The sequence below is a fragment of the Bidens hawaiensis genome, unplaced genomic scaffold (genome assembly GCF_021521415.1).
Source record: "Bidens hawaiensis isolate Kalapana, Puna unplaced genomic scaffold, B.hawaiensis_p1.1 tig00001382_1, whole genome shotgun sequence".
NCBI classification, from domain to species: domain Eukaryota; kingdom Viridiplantae; phylum Streptophyta; class Magnoliopsida; order Asterales; family Asteraceae; genus Bidens; species Bidens hawaiensis.
The window spans coordinates 2102958-2120695 of NW_027491078.1; the positions used below are offsets into that span (position 1 = coordinate 2102958).

Consider the following 17738-nt stretch of genomic DNA (forward strand, 5'->3'; position numbering starts at 1 on the left):
CTGGGTCATAACCCGGCCCGTTCGGTTAATCGTTCGTTTGTTACGCAAAAGGCGTTTATTTGCTTAATCGGTAAATACGTACTGAGGTGTACCTTGTTTTGGCTCAAATGTCACACAATCCAATCCATTTAATAAAATGTGTGGCTAAGAATTGAGTTTTTAAGTTCTTAAAACTCAACATGGTTTTCAATATATATATATATATATATATATATAGGGTAAGGTTAAAATGAAAACCCACTTGAGTTGTGAAAACCCGCTAAAACCCTATGTAACATCGTCTTTTTTTTTGTGTTACATGTAATATATGTTGTAACATTTAATACAAAACATCGAAACATAAAAAAAAATGTTTTGCTATTTTTTAACATTTTTTTACTAATTTTTATATATGTTTTTAGGAGAGAGAAAAAGTTATATTTATATTTTTTATTCACTTTAATTGTAGATCACAAGATTTAAACATTAATTAAAAACATGTGGTTGAGAATGAGTTTCTAGAGTTTTCACAACTCAAGTGGGTTTTCATTTAATACTTAGCATGTGTGTGTGTGTGTGTGTGTGTGTGTGTGTGTGTTATGTACAAATTTTTTAATTTTCATTGCTAGCATTCTGTATGATCAGGTTTTTAAAGGTCTTAGTAAATCAATGGCAAAAATATGTGTTTTACGACTTAAGTTCTCATAAGGATTCAAATAATAAAGTATACTGTTACAAACCAAAACATTCATTATTGATAACTTTTATAAGAAAAAGCGATGATAAAAATTTTAAGGGTTTATTCTTGCTTTTTAGTTTATTTAATGTGTGTTAAAAACAAAAATCCCTTTAGACGATATAAAAGTCTATTGTTTATTTTAAAAGAGGAAAGTGAATATGGGGCTGTTATGCATCTAACCTTAGATGCGAACCCCTCAAAACTACGTAGTTTTGACCTAATTAAATCCAATTAAAATCTAATTTAAATTGCAATGGATTGATGAGAAGAACTAAAGAAGTTGCTGGAAAGAAAGTAACTGAACTGAATGATAGTGAATATGGTTTGGATTTAGGTCAAAACTACGTAATTTGGGGGGGTTCGCATCTAAGATTAGATGCTTATCAACCCCATATTCACTTTCCCCTTATTATATATCAATTATTTAGGACTTAATTACAGTTTGGTTCTTGTGGTGGAACCCAAAACATAAATTTCAATCCCTGTGGTGGTCCTTTTTTTTTTTTTTTTGCGTTCACCATCAAGTCACAACGTTAGTTTTTCTATGAAAAAGACAAAAACGCCCTTGCAATTTGCAACTCTTTGGGTTTTAAATAAATGCGATTTGGACCCTCATTTTGTTAACAGATTTTCCTCAAAAAAATAATAAGAAATTCGTGCACCATGGGTTTTAAACACGGGTCTAGCCATACCAATTACAACACACAACCATCATCATTATTCATCATTATCATACTCAGTAAATCCCACCAATAGCAAAGCTATGATAGGGTCTGAGGAGGGTAAGATGTAGACAGTCTTACCTCTACCCAACTGGACTAAAATGGTTAATTGATAAAGTTTTGATTCTCTTAATTCAAATGCATAATTTGTGTTCTTACTTAACCATCACTACATATGTTGGACATGGTTATTGTTGATAAAATATTGATAATGAAACGGAAGACGGTAACTCGACGTTGGTGATGAATCGGAAGGTGATGATCTCGGTGGTGTTGACAACTGACTACACTTTCCGGTGAGGTAACCACTGGTGGCGGCGATGCTGGTCTTTGATGGATGGTTGGATTGATTGAATACTTTGATTTGTGTGGGGTTTGGATGCGATGATGGCGACGATGGTCTTTAATTTCTGTGGGGCTTGGATGCAACCGGAGATCATGGAGAAAAAATGGTCCTGAAGCAGAATGGTGGTCTTTGAAGACAACTTTTATTATTATTATTAGTAATAGGTTTATGTATGAAAAGACTAATTTACCCTTCAGTTTAACAGAAATCATTAATAGAGATTTAACGAAAAACCCAAATTGAAAAAAAAGGACAACCGTAGGGGTCTTATCTGCGAAAATGTAACTAGGGGTTGAAAGCTGCGTTTTAGGTTTCACCACAGGGACCATAACTACAATTAAGTCATTATTTATTAGATAATGTATTTTCATGAGTTACCCGTGTAATACGCGTGCCAAACTAGTTAACAATAAAAAAATACGTACATTGAAAGAAATACACAACTAATTAACCGAGATTTTGGATGGATGTTAGTTACTACATTAGTTTAAGGGAACAAAAAAACGACTCAAGCTTGCGTATAAAGAGCCAGTGAAAGTCGTTTTTTAAAGAATCCGATCAACAATTTGTAATGATATACGAAACAAAAAGTTGTAACTTTATGTAATTACTGGTTTTTGAATATTTCATAAACAAACATCTTGCATTATATTGAGAGCGTGCACATGCTTTGTACTTAATAATGATTACGGTAAAGTTTCTAATGGTGCTTTTTGACCGGAAGTTATGATCATCCATCTTTAATTCCTCTCAAATTAAAAATACATTTAAGTCAGGAAAAATTCTCGAAATGTCTCATCATTAGAGGTAAAAGGTTTACCAATGCATTATCTTTCCTTCCGATTACTCACGTAGGAATGTACAATATAAAGGGTTGTGTAACAAACTATCCCAACCAATCTGGAAAGGAAATAACTTTAAATAATACAATTATATGACAAAATATCATTCTAAATATAATACTCTAATACGCCCCTGTAGTTTGAACGTGGTTTTGCCGAACACTCAAACTGGACCTAAAAGTCTGAAAGAACTCCCAGGGTAAACCTTTAGTAAATATATCAGCATATTGATAAGGAGCCGGAACATGTAGCACACGAACTTGTCCGAGGCGTACCTTCTCGCGAACAAAATGGATGTCTATCTCAATGTGTTTGGTTCTTTGATGTTGAACCGGATTTCCAAACATGTATACGGCTGACACATTATCATAGTAAACGATAGTGGCGCGTTGCAGAGGCACGTGCAGTTCCAATAACAGATTTCGAATCCATGAGGTCTCTGCCACCGCATTAGCTACCCCCTGTACTCGGCCTTGGCACTAGACCGAGAGATCGTGGGCTGACGTTTGGACGACCATGAAATCAAGTTGTTACCCAAATACACACAATAGCCCGACGTTGAACGGCGGGAATCCGAACAGCCACCCCAATCAGCATTAGAGTAGGCTGTCAAAGTGGTCAGAGAGGACAAGGAGAGCCGTAACCCATAATCAAGGGTCCCCTTCTGATATCTTAAGATACGTCGTAGAAAAGCAAGATGTGTTTCCCGTGGAGCACGCACGAAGAGACATACCTGTTGAACGGCATATGAAATATCAGGTCTAGTAAACGTGAGATACTGTAACACACCATCCAAACTGCGGTATGATATGGCATCATCAATTAGGGGTCCGGAATCAGCAGTTAATTTAGAACCAGTTTCAACCGGAGTAGCACAAGGTTTGCATGACGACATAGAAGCTCGAGCTAGTATATCCGACGCGTACTGAGACCATGAGAGAAACATACTGGATTTATCACGGGTGACATGGATACCCAAAAAATGATGTACTGGCCCCAAGTCTTTCATCACAAATTCAGATGAGAGTGATCGAATGATGAGATTTAAAAAATCCGTAGATGAGGCCGTTAAGACGATGTCGTCTACATACAGTAGTAAATAAGCCAAAGAGTTTCCGTCTCGATATACAAATAGCGAACTATCACAAACACTTGGCTTGAACCCTTTGGAAATTATATAGGAGGAAAACCGTTCAAACCATACCCGCGGGGCCTGCTTAAGGCCATATAATGATCGTTTAAGCTTGCACAAAAATTGCGGTGCATTCGGATCCACAAAACCGGGAGGCTGGTGCATATAGACTGTTTCTTTTAAGTTCTCTTGAAGAAAGACATTTTTGACATCCAGTTGATGGATGGGCCATGCGAGAGATAAACCAATGACAATACTACTCGAATAGTGGCCGATTTAACAACCGGGCTAAAAGTCTCATCACAATCAACGCCCATCGTTTGTGATTTTCCATTGACAACCAATCGAGCTTTATACCGTTCAAGTGAACCATCATGTTTATATTTATGCCGAAACAACCATAAACTACTAATAACCGGTTGTTGAGCCGGGTAAGGTACCAAATCCCATGTATTGTTATCTTTCAAAGCATTATATTAATCTATCATGGCTGACTTCCAATTGGGGTCGGCTAAGGCTTGTTTAAATGATGTTGTCATAGGAGAGATGGTTGGTGAAGTTGTAATGGTATTTAAGTTGGATTTAGGATTGGGTTTTGTAATTCCTGATTTGGCTCGGGTTTGCATGTTGTGTGGAGCATTTGAAATAATATGTGGAGTGGGAAGAGTTGTTGGCATGGGATTAATTGGTACTACAGAGGGTGTAGGTTGGATGTGAGTTGTGTTGGATATATTAGTTTGGTCAGTGGGTGGTATAGTGGGATTGGGCTGGGTGGAAGGTGGTGGTGTAGTTGTTATGGGCTGCATAGGTAAAGAATAAATGTGTGGAGTCGGATCATCGTCTAGGAAGTTATAGGTGTGGTCGGGTAAAGGAGTGGTAAATGGAAAAGAGGCTTCGTCAAAATCAACGTGGTGAGATATGTGTACTTTCCCGGTGAGTGGGTCAAGGCATCGATATCCTCTATAGTCGGAGGGATATCCAAGAAAGACACATCGGGTTGATCGCGGGTGGAGTTTGTGTGGCATGGTGGTGGACATGTTTGGACAACATGCACACCCGAAAACCCGAAGATGATCATAAGTTGGATGCCGACCATAAAGGGCAAATGTGGGAGTGAAAAATTTTAAACGTTTGGTGGGAAGAATATTATGCAAATAAGTTGCTGTGTGTAGTGCTTCGACCCAATAAGACGGAGGTAGATGAGCATGCATAAGAAGTGGTCGGACAATATCATTTAGTCGTCGAATCATAAGTTTCGAGCGACCGTTTTGGGGTGACGTATGAGGGCATGAAAACCGAAAAACTATGTCGTGTTGATTAGCAAAATTACGAAATTCGTTGTTATTAAATTCACCCCCTAAATCACATTGAAAGGTTTTTATGCGTTTATGAAATTGAGTTTAAAAAAACTTGTGAAATTTGGAGAAATTAGTAAATGTTTCAGATTTGAACTTCAAAGGATATATCCACACATAATTTGTAAAATTATCTATTAGAACCATGAATATTTGTAGCCGGAATTGCTAATGACCGATGACGTCCAAAGATCGCAATGAATAATATCAAAAGGTGAAGTAGTAACGGACATGGAATCATGAAAAGACAAGCGTTTACTATTAGCTATTCGACAAGAATGACAAAAACTTGAACAATCTTTATTACAAGGAATAGAAAATTGACTAAAAAGTAAACTCAATATATTATGACCAGGATGCCCTAAACGATTATGCCATGTGTTGGTAATGTTGGAAATGAGACAAGCTGTTGGAATGTTGGTAGGCCCGGTAAGAGGGTAGAGATCCCCCGTGCTATCATGGCGCGAAAGGATCCTTCTAGTTGGATATTCCTTCAAATAAAAACCAAATGGGTCAAATTCTATAGAAACAAGATTATCGCGTGAAAATTTACGAACAGATATTAGGTCCTTAAGAACATGCGGGGCTAAAAGGACATCATTAAGGTGAAATGTTCTATTTGGTAAAGTATAGGTGGAGTTGCCCGAGCCAGAAATTGGAAGTTTTTGGCCATTACTGACAAATATATTACCTTGAAAAGCAATGTTAGATGGGTTTTTGATTTTACCTGGATTGGCAGTGAGATGGGATGTTGCACCGGAATCCATGTGCCAAGGCTGCTCATTTGGATTTAACTAAATAGCTTGAAGGGCGGCTCCAAGGTCGGTGGGACATAGTGGGTTGACCGAGTAAGTGGGGATGTTAGGTTGGGCTTGGTATGCCAGATTAGCCATCTGTTGTGGTGAAGGGATTTGGGTCTGTGAAGAATGAACGGTGGTGGGTTGGTTAGTCCAAGGTGTGGGTTGTTGAGCCTGATGAGGACACGGAGGAAAACCTGGTGGAAAGCCCGCCCACTGTTGTTGGGAAAATGGGTTAAGTTAGGCTGCCCATTCCAAGGGGCCCAAGATTGTTGCTGCCAATTACCCGGATTACGCCCCCGACCATATGACCCGCTACCTCTCCCGCGACCTGACCTGCCACGACCCCGAAAGTGTTGATGCTGATTTTGGGAAGTATGTGAGCCCATGGAGATATTTTGATGTGAGTTTGGAGTAATGGGCCAGGTTGAGCCTATTGAGCCGTGGCTTAAGTAGCAACCAAAAAAGATTGATATTGATTTTGTGTGGCACTCTGAGCTTCCATCCGTTGCCTTTCAGAGTCAAGTTGAGTTCTAGCTTCATCCCATGTAGTGTATTTTTGGTTGATAAGGGCCCCTGCCACAACATACTCTGGTGGCAAACCATTCACGAGTTGTATAACGAGTCGCGATTCCTCAACAGGGTGGTCAACATCTTCAAGTTGGTTGGCCAATTCTTTCAATTTCTGACAATAATCTTCAAGGGAGGCGCATTTAGCGAGAGTCAGATTAGTAAACTTGGTCTCGAGGGCTGCGGCACGAGATTGCTTATTGCTTAAAATAATATTTTTCACTCGATCCCATGCTTGTTGAGAAGTGGAATCATTCTCCAAAACTCGAGACAAAAGGATGTGGGATAACGTACCATAGATCCATTGAAGGACTATGGCATCAATTTCGGACCACGACTCGTAAGTCGGATCCGTTTTGGCCGGTGGAGGTGTACCATCTATATGGTGTGAGATTTTGTAACCTTTTGCGTGAAGCTTGAACAATTTCGTCCAAGCCGAGTAGGTGATTGTTTCGCCATCGAGAGGTCGAATCTTGTTTTGAATATTGGTGACGGTATAAACTGGATGTAAAGGTTTAACATCAGTTGGTGGTGTTTGTGAAGAGCCAGTCATCGTGATAGGGAAGAAGGACTGGCGGCAGGAAAAAAAGTTTAGGTTTTGATAATATGTGGCTGTGATACCATAAAAGGTTTACCAATGCATTATCTTATGTTAGCTAAAAAAACCCGTCGCATCTCCACTATGTTAACTAAAAAAATTCTACCTTATCTTTACTAAAAATAGGGATCCTAGACTAATTTAAAAAAGCATTTGAGTATTTTTAATTTTATTGTTTTTAAGTTCTTATATATAGGATTTTGGATAATAATATGATTAATAAAATTCATGCATACCATTTTATGTGTACCTTGTTTAAATAACAAGATTTATTAGATTTAATTTTGAAGCTAACATAGCAGAGATGCGGCGAGTTTTAACTAACAAGGCAGGAAGGTAACGAGCTTTGAACTAACATGGCGGGGAGGCGACGGGTTTTAAGCTAATGTAGCAGGGAGACGATGAGTTTAGAAACATGTCGTCTCGAACTCTTAACATAGCGACGACAATGGGCTAGTAAGGGGACAAAGAGGAAATTTAAACATTAGATGGGCATATTACAAATCTCTCTCTAAAGATGGGATATTTAGGTAGTTTTCCCTTTAAAATTATCGTATTAAAAATAATTTAACACTGCATATTACTGAATCATCAAGTAACTAATATATTATTGATTAGGGAAATTTCCCTCAATGTTTCATTTTTAGAGAGAAATTTTAAATATGTCCTTTCAAAATTCAAATTTCCTCTTTGTCCCTTTACTAAATCGTTATCGCCTCTACGCCAACAGTTCGAGAAAACATGTTTTTTAACTCGCCGCTCCCCGTCACATTAGCTCAAAACTCGTCATCTCCCTGCCATGTTAGCTCAAAACCCATCCCCTCCCCTCCATGTTAGCTCAAAACTCGTTGTCTCCCCCCCGTTGTGTTAGCTAAATAATTATACCTTATCTTTACTAAAAACATGTATGCTAAACTAATTTAAAAAATATTTGAATATTTTAAATTTTATTGGTTTTTAAGTTCTTATATATTGGATTTTGAATAATCTAATCTAACTAATATATTAAAGCAAAACCATTTTGTCCACTTGTCCTTCTCCTAGGGTGTCCACCTAATGTTCCATGTCATCCACTTTTTATACTTATAATTTTCACATAATTAATCAATTAATTTTAATTTTAATGCTTATTAACATTTAAACCAATATATAACACAAGCATTGGTCAAACTTAATATTTAAAGTTTTGAATTCATAACTTAACATTTACTTGCTTTTGTGTTTTCTTTTGAAATTGATGTTTGTGAAGTTATAAAATTCGGAATGAAACATGTATATTTCCTACATCTTTCATACACATGTATTTAAAGATAACATATTATTTGGGTTTCTTTTTCTTTTTGTTGGATTTATATAAAAATTTTAACTTTTTTTTAACTTGGCACTTATTATTTTGGGCGATTCCAATATAAAGAGAAAACCAACTTTTTGGACAGCCCTTACTTTTTTATTCTTTTTTAATTTTGTTCCTTCGGTTAATCACATTTTGAGCCGTCTTTAATGTTGAGATGGCGATTCCTCATAGTTTGTTAGCATGTGTTTACGGAGAGAATAAAGCCACCCGGATACCAAAACAATATCATTGCTTATAAATTTCAATTTACATATTATTTTTTAATTTCATTGAGTTTTTCTACTCGAATTTAAATGAACGACACCAAATTGATAATTAGGTACTGTGAAATGTGTTTTTGTATTTGAATGACATTTTATAACACTTGGATGGCGTATGCATACATTATCTGTTTTATAATACTTTAATGACATTTTATAATAGGTTTTTGATTTTTAAAGATATCGGGTGCAAAGTTACCCGTGATAGAGGATTAAAGTTTTAATTAAAATAATTATGTAATATGCTATAGTTCAAGTAGAACTTTCCTCTGTTTTTTTTTTAATAAATATGACATTTGCTTCTTTTTTTTTCCCACCCGTGTATAACACGGGTTATTATCCTAGTAATATGATTAAGAAAACTCATACGTACCATCAAAATCATTTTATGTGTACCTTGTTTAGATATAATTTATCAAATAACAAGACTTATTAGATTTAATTTTTAAACTAACACGGTGAGGATGTGAAGAGTTATGAGCTAACATGGCGGGGAGGCCTCGTATTAAAAAACATGTCGTTTCGAACTTTTAACGTAGATGCGACGATGAGTTAGCAAATAGACAAAGAGGGAATTTGAATTTTGGAGGGATATATTTGAAATCACTCTCTAAAAATGAAACATTTTGGAAATTTTCTTAATAATTAAATGTTTAGTATAATAAAAAATAACAATGCATTTTAGTATTATCTGTTATCTATTTAGTAAGTATAAAAGAGAAGTTTGATGTTGTAAATACCTTATTAGGCCACTGACGACAGCGGATTGGTCTATGGATATTTGTTTTTTCTTTTGTTGTTTTTTTGTTTTTATTTTTTTTTCCATTTTAGTTTTGACATCGTGACGAAGATAACCTAAAAAAATTTAGCACATCTCAGAGACGCCCTGCTCCACACAAGAAATAATCTTCAATGTCCCAATAAATCGAGAGTTAAGTTCTCTTGCTTGCGTAACTGAGTGGCACTTTGAAAGGAATACCTTTAATAATAAATAATCTCACAATACACCCTTCTATGGGGATGCCTTTAACAATGCATATACTTGATTAATCTTTTCCGTAGTGGCTTTGACAAACATACTGCTACCAAGTCATAATGATAAATAATTTTCTCAACGCCCACCAAAGTCTATGATACAAGCACGCAAACCTCCCAAAGTGTGAAGTAAATCGGGTCTCTCTAGCTATCCGACACAATAAACATCAATGCGTACACACTCACACTTTTCATGAAACGACCTCTTTGATATAAACAGTATGATCAAATGAGCAAGACTCTCGAATAGGCAATAAAAGAGCACTTTTAGCTAATCTATCCATAATTACCCATATGAAATCATAACCTTTAATTGTCTTAAGTAGTTTTGTCACTAAATCCATGTTGGTGTGTTTCCACGTCCATTTCATAATCTTTAATATTTAAACTTTTATTGTGTACATATTTTAGTTTTCCGCCTTGACTTATAAATAAGTTAACATTTATCCATGCACTCAACAATAGCCATGCTCTTACCAGACCACTGGTAATCTATTTCAAGTCTCAATACATTCTATGTTTGCATAAACATGTATATTATACTGTACTTGAAGTAATTTATCAAACAATGAAAAATAAAATATAAGTATTGAAGCATAAAAGCATTGAATGCAAAATCTTAACCACTGGCCTTCAATATGTTTACACACCTCTTACTAACATTATAATGTATATAAATAACTTTTTCGTTAAAGTGTAGAAAAGTTGAATCCTAATTTTATTAATTTTAAATATTATACTACTTGTTATATACTTAATGTAAGCTAGTAAAGTTATTTATTTAACTCTTTCAACCATATTATCTTGGTAACTACAATTAAATCTAATGATCCCTAAAGGCTTTCTAATCGAATTTTGCAAGGATAAAAAGGCACCACTCTCCTTTGTCTTTCCACAACCTCACAAAACCAAACTAGCTTCTTCACACACAGACACACAACCAAAAGTAAAGTATATTGCTTCTAATTTCTCCTTTTTAATCATCCCTTTTGCCTTCACTACATCCAAATCCTATACAGTTTTAGTTTCATTTAAAATAAAGTAGCATCATTCAATCATGCATCATCATCACCCATCTTCATGGACAACTTTACCTCAACCATTCCACCACCACACCACTTTCAACCATGTTATTCCTTGCCCAACCGGAGACCACCACCACCCGTTTAACCTTCCTCCACCACGTTCTCCTCCGGCATCTCATGGTGGTTTGTTTAAGAGCGTGGTTGATGGCTTGCAACCTGGTCTGGACCCATGTAAGGTCCAGACTGATACGGTTAAAAATATGACTGCTCAAGAGATTGCGGATGCCAAAAGCATAGCCGCCTCGAAAAGCCATAGCGAAGCAGAACGAAGACGACGAGAACGAATCAATAATCATCTCACAAAGCTTCGTAGCTTGCTTCCCAACACCACCAAAGTAAGTTGTCATAATTTGTTTTTCTTGGTTTATAATTAAAAAGTTCCCAAGTAAAAAAAATGAACTTCTTTGCACTACATAAAATATTACATTGAAATTTTGCTGTAATATATGTATATGCACTGGTTTCAAACTTATACAGTTTAACCCATGATATGAAGTTTGTAAGAAAGTTTATTTAATCGCATTTGAATGAATATATACAGGGAGTTTCATTAAAAAAGAAATAAATAAAAAAATACTAAGTTGTAGTGATAAAAAATGTGCACACTTAAATCTTCTTTTATTAGTGGTACATATATTCAAAATTTTGAACTTACATACAGATTTATGTGTTTACGTGCAAGAAATTTGTCTAACTAATTTTTTCATATGTTATTTTATTTATTATTTTTAGAAGCATTTACTTATATATATTTATAGCCCTTTGGCCTGGACAGAAAGTCTGTGAGAATATTATCTCTTCCTTTGATATGCTTAACAGTAAAAGAATAGTGTGAGAACCGTACAAACATGAATTACACTCAATTAATTAGATAATAAATAAAATTTATTTTTACTTTTTATTGAAATATAGAATATACAAATAAAATTTGCATTTTTATAACTTCTTTTTATTATAATTATTTTAGTTCACATGACTAATTTTGTTAAAAGTGTTTTTAAGTGAAACGAATGATTCATGAGCCTTGTGTATTAGTCATCCAAATTCCAAAAGTCATCATGAGAATAAAAAGAAATCTACTATTCTATTTGTGAGTCGCACATGGCCGCAATTTCCTCATGCTCGATCATGCCTTTTCTATTTGGTGATTATAACTTTAAATTAATTTAAAAGTTATTGAGGACTTATATAACATAGCTTAGCCGATCAAAATAGAAAGTACTTCACTAGCATCCTTTTTAATTTTCTTTTCACATTCATACACACATGGCATGGAACATAATTACAATATATAATCATGTATAGATCATTAGTGTCATTTCACATTTGCCAAAACCCAAAGGTATATGGGATGTGAAAAGTTATTAGGTTTTGATAAGATTACCCACAACCATAATATTAACCTAGTTTTATGGCGGATTTTGTTGGTAATTACATTCACGAACGAATTTGTGATGGATGCGACAGTCGGTGATAGTTATTCATTTTGTAATGTATATAGGTGACATGTTTTTGTAGTTTGTAATGGTGAATAATATTATGTTTGTGGTGGGTGTAACATTTTTAGACGAACAAGGCTTCATTACTTGCTGAAGTGATACAACATGTGAAGGAACTTAAGTGCCAAACTTCCATGATCGCTGAACGAATTCCAGTTCCGAGTGAGATAGATGAGCTAACCATAGACAATACATCGGATGAAGAAGGTAGGATTGTGATAAGAGCATCATTATGCTGTGAAGATCGGTCAGATCTCTTGCAAGACCTAATCAAAACATTGAAAATGCTTCGACTAAAAACTCTGAAAGCGGAGATCACAACACTTGGAAGACGTGTAAAGAATGTCCTGTTTGTAACAGGAGCTGATTATCACCCGGGTAGTGAAAACCAACAAATGGTGAATCATTGGATAAACATCATCGAAGAAGCGCTTAAGGCAATAATTGAGAAAACAGACGACGGGGTTGATTCCTCTTTTGCGAATATTAAGAGGCAAAAGAAGAACTAACATTGACATCTTTGAGTATCAATCAAATGCATAGAGAAATATAGCTAGTTGACCAATTTATAGGCTTAAACCTTCGAAAATTCCGGTTATTTTTGCAAGAATTTTTGGGTTTAAGCCTAAGTTTGTACCCATTATATTATCTTTCTTCTTCATTAATGGAATATGAAGTTTCAGTTATAATATGTGAACTCAGTATTAGTATTTAAATATTTGTCATCCGTTAATTATTTACAACTAATTGTATAACATCCATCGACTTTATTTTGGTGACAGTCATGTATAAAGAGTGTTGCTATTGATTTTGTCCATAGTGTATAAACATGATGTCGATAACAAGTATCCTAAGTATCGGAAAACAGATAAATTTTTTATTTGTGATGCTTTCGAAAATGTGTGACGAATTAGTATCACTCGAGTGACTCGAGGATAAGATATAAACATTACACATAAAACTAGTATCGAATACCATGTAACACAAAGACAGTTATATATTTCTTGATATAACATAGCATAAGACCTTTGTATATCTAAACGCACCTACAATTACCGTAAGGGAAGTGATTATCTTTTTTTCTAAGACAATTCTACTTTCTAAAACTTGAACCCGAGAAATTCAGATGTTTAAAAGACTATGTCTTTTACCACCAGGTCACCAACCTCATGACCAAGGAAACATATTAGAAGAGAAGTCTATTAATATCAAGTGATCAACAAATTGTCGTTGCGAATAACAGGTTAATTTATGAAATAATGCATATATATAATTTGAATTCGAGAGTTTAACTATTAAGTTATTTTGCAACTTTGATGAAACTGTATTTATATATATCTATACCAACATGAGAGGACCTGCATAGATGAGAAACGTATATAAGTCACTATGACGTCTAGATGATGTCATTCTAAACCTTTCATTTCACGAGTGGTGGTGTGGCTCTCATCATTTCTTTGAATAATAAATTATAAAGAAACTATTAGCTTAAAAACAATAAAATAGTGGGGGACCAAAATGGCCATGCGTATGACCAGACCACTACTTGGGTCTCAAACAACGACTTAAAAAGTAAAATGATATAGATCCAAGAACTCCATAGTAAGGTTAAATGATAAGATCAGATCGGTACTGAGGATTTAAATAACTAAGTCAGGCTAAATAAAAAGGTCTAATAGTTTAAATGAATCATAGATAAAAAGAAGATTTTTAGCACAATAAATTTAAGTTGATTAAGATCAATGCCTATTTAATTAAAAAAAGTTAAAATATAAAAAACTTTGCCACCGAAACGAAAATTACGGGCCTGGTTGTCTGGCTCGCACTACCTAAGGTCCGACCCTGGATGAGATCAACTGTTTTTTATTATTAATTTTTAAAGTTATATAAAGTATTACTAATATATTAGACGAGTTTGGATAATCATAAGTTATTACCAAAATATATGCCATTACTAATTATCAATCTTCAGAAACAAGATGAAAGATCGATTTAATAAAGCTTTCATGTTATAAGTAGGGGCTCATACAAGTGCTTCAGAAATTAGTAAATTTTATTATGGAATTCAACTATCCCCACATAGCTGGCAATTTGATCTCACACCGCTTACAAATGGTTGTTTGATCATTGATGTTAAAAAGGACATTCGTTAGAAACGCACAAGTGTAAGACCGTAAGGCTCCGCGCCCGGTGCCTAAATTTGAGTGTTGGATTTTTTCATAAGCACAATCCAAATATAAGAGTTAATTAAATTTTTTTCACAGAATAATAAAAAGGTCAATCATTCATTACATAACTTAGCATTCTTGTTTAAAACATTCAAATTGCCTTAACAAACATAAAATAAAACATCGTGTCTTCTTTCTCTAGATGTCAGCCACTAAGTCCATACTATGTGTCATCCTCAAGTTAGCTCCTTTAACCTATTTACTTGCGTGCATACTAAAAGTCAGCTACGCTAAGTGAATTCTAGTTAATCAGACAACATACATTACATTCACACGTATCCGAAGATCATCATTTCATAATCAACATGTTTGTCTTTCATACATACATACATACATACATACATACATACATACATTCATTCATATACCTTCTTATTTTATCTTACATAATGCATACATAACTATCTTTACTTTTCAGGAGCCTTCCGCACTATAGCCTCATGATATTATAAAGGTCTGGTCCTAACATCACGGATATTATAAGGATCTGGTCACTACCATCACAGATATTGTAAGGATCTGGTCCCTAATATCACAGATATTGTAAGGGTATGCTCCATAACATCACAGATATTATAAGGGTCTGGTCCCTACCATCACAGATAGTATAAAAGTCTGGTCCCTTCTTTCCACACAACCATTCAACTATACATTCATCCCATAATATACTTTCACAAACATTTATGTACATACTTTTAACTCTTTATATATCACGCAATATCATTTATAACACATACATATGGCATATACTTACCACTTAAGGTAAGAGTATTAAATAATCATATACGAGTATGCACACAGCCCCAAAAAACATAACAAGGAAAGGGGCTAGAGACCCCTTTCTGAATTGAATTTATGGTCACAAATCTTCTTAGCTGGGCACGACTAACTATGTAACAATTTACAAACATCACTTAGCTACTCACAGTCAAACCATACTTCTTGGTTAGTAAAGCCCCTATCGAACGGGGGTCCGTGGGCAGGTTCTAGGGGCGGCAACCCCTAGCAGGGTCTAAGGGGCAGAGCCCCTGGTTGGGGTCGAATTTTGGCAAACAAAATTTCATCATAAAACGAATTGAATTGAATTTTGGCAAACGAATCAAGTCGAGTTTTCAAACGAATCGAGTCGAGTTTTCAAAATGAATTAAGCCGAGTTTCCAAACGAATCGAATCGAATCGAATCGAATTTCCTAACAAATTGAATCGAATTTCCAAACGAATTGACTCGAGTTTCCTTAAACGAATCGGATCGAATTTCTGCCAATTGAATCGAATCGAACCTCTTCCAATCGAATCGAGTTTTCATGAACTTGATTCAAAACTGGTTTTCATGTCTTTCATCTATATTCGCTTTCTTTAATCCCTCCAAGGTTCGTTTACCCTTTTCAACGAGTTCTGGGCCAAAACCACTTCATTTTCTTGCTTTAACATGGTTCAAACGTCTGTTGTTCGTCCCGGTTCATTCCAAACAACTTGTTTACAATCAATTTTACGTTTTTCCTACACTCTACCTGCCAAGTTTTACACCAATCCGACCTCAAAAACTCAACCTTTAAATAAAAAAACGTATCTTTCATGGATCTGGTTTGGTTTGGTTTGGATCTAAGTTAACACATGATCTAGACGAGTTTCTTATTGTTTGGTGATGCTTGAACACGAAATCTATCCTTCCTTTACCCTAGATTTCAATTCGGGATGAAAGGGGTGTGCTTGTGCATGTTTTTGAGTGTGTATGGAGGCTAGCTAGTTGGTGGAAATGAGGGTGTAGAGTTTTAGGGAGGTTTACTTTAGGGGTGTTTAAATACCCCTAAGCCCATAGACCTAAGGCCCATCACCATCCCTTAATTCATTTTTTATTTTCCAAGCCCACACTCTATTATTATTATTATTATTTACCCAATTAATTAATAACACACCATTAAGTAAAAAAAAATTCTTTTATTTACTATCATCAAAAGTAGGATGTTACAACAAGGGCTGACACCATCGACAAACGAGACTGACTGCGAGGGTGTGCGAACTGGAACTTTGGCCGAGGCACACAAATTTTAGTGTCCAAAATTTATATATGCATATGTGTGTATATTATATATATATATATATATATATATATATATTTACACACACAAACACACATATAAATATAAATCTTATAAAGTATGATTGGATCTTGATCGCCTTTTAATATTAGGCTCGAAATTTTTTTATCCATAATCCATTTAATTAAGTTTAAGCTATTTGGTCCAAACCAAAATTGAAAACTAAAAAAATTATAAAAACCAAATCAAAAATTAATAGAAATAGCGGTTTATTGAAATTCCTCATTGCCTTCTTCCTTCTTTTTTGTCAAGTATGCTAGGAGAGCTTTACGAATTATCGGTTAGGCGTTAGCTATTACGGAATTTGATTTTAATATTATATATTTTCTATGTTTATTGTTTTAACGTTGATCATTGTTTAAAAAATTAGCTAATATATTTCATTACTCGTTAGGGCTTAAGGACTTTTTCATTTCAGCTCGACCGAGGTACTTAAATCTTCGAAGACGACCTTTATACTAACATGCATTAAGGCGATGGGCGTTGACTACTTTAAAAGAACAATGGTGTATCAACTGTGTTGATGATTCAGACACATGCAAGCCTTGTGCCATATATGCCATAGAACAGAATACACATTAATGTCTTTTTCCGAACTACAATTAAACTCGATAGCCCAACAATTAAAACTTATTAAATATGTTTTACCAACATGTAAAAGTGTGGTAAACATTCATGTGCCTAATTCATGGTATCCAAATGTAGATTTTCCAAAAAGAATTAGTTGTTTTGTTGAGATTGACCCCTTAATCTCTTGGATCTACCATGCATAAGATCAACACAAACTTAATTTGCTATGCATGTGTCACATCCCGACTTAAGTCTTAGGCGTGACACCCGTAGTTGGTATCTGTTTTGTAAATACATCAGAGTTACGGGTAATTAGCGGAAGTCTTTGATTATAATAAAATATTAATTTATTTGAAAATCCCCTCGGATAATAAATATCCGAGTAGTTGATTTACAAACCTTGTTTATTTTTGTTTGCAATATTTTATTAATTAAAACTGAGCCATCTCCACTTGCGAGCATCTAACTTCATGAATGACTCTAATTCCTTGCTATTTGCGCTATACTTGCTTTCCTATAATGTGGGGA

The 17738-nt window shown here is 34.9% G+C and overlaps 1 protein-coding gene across 1 annotated transcript; it reads left to right on the forward strand.

Moving 5' to 3' along the window:
• Window positions 1-10638: 10638 nt before the first annotated feature.
• LOC143573377 (transcription factor bHLH30-like) lies at window positions 10639-12838 on the forward strand. The gene is made up of 2 exons (XM_077058272.1): window positions 10639-11149; window positions 12382-12838. The coding sequence occupies exons 1-2, from the start codon at window positions 10787-10789 to the stop codon at window positions 12820-12822; spliced, it is 804 nt and encodes a 267-aa protein (XP_076914387.1). The 5' UTR covers window positions 10639-10786; the 3' UTR covers window positions 12823-12838.
• The last annotated feature ends 4900 nt before the right edge of the window (window positions 12839-17738 follow it).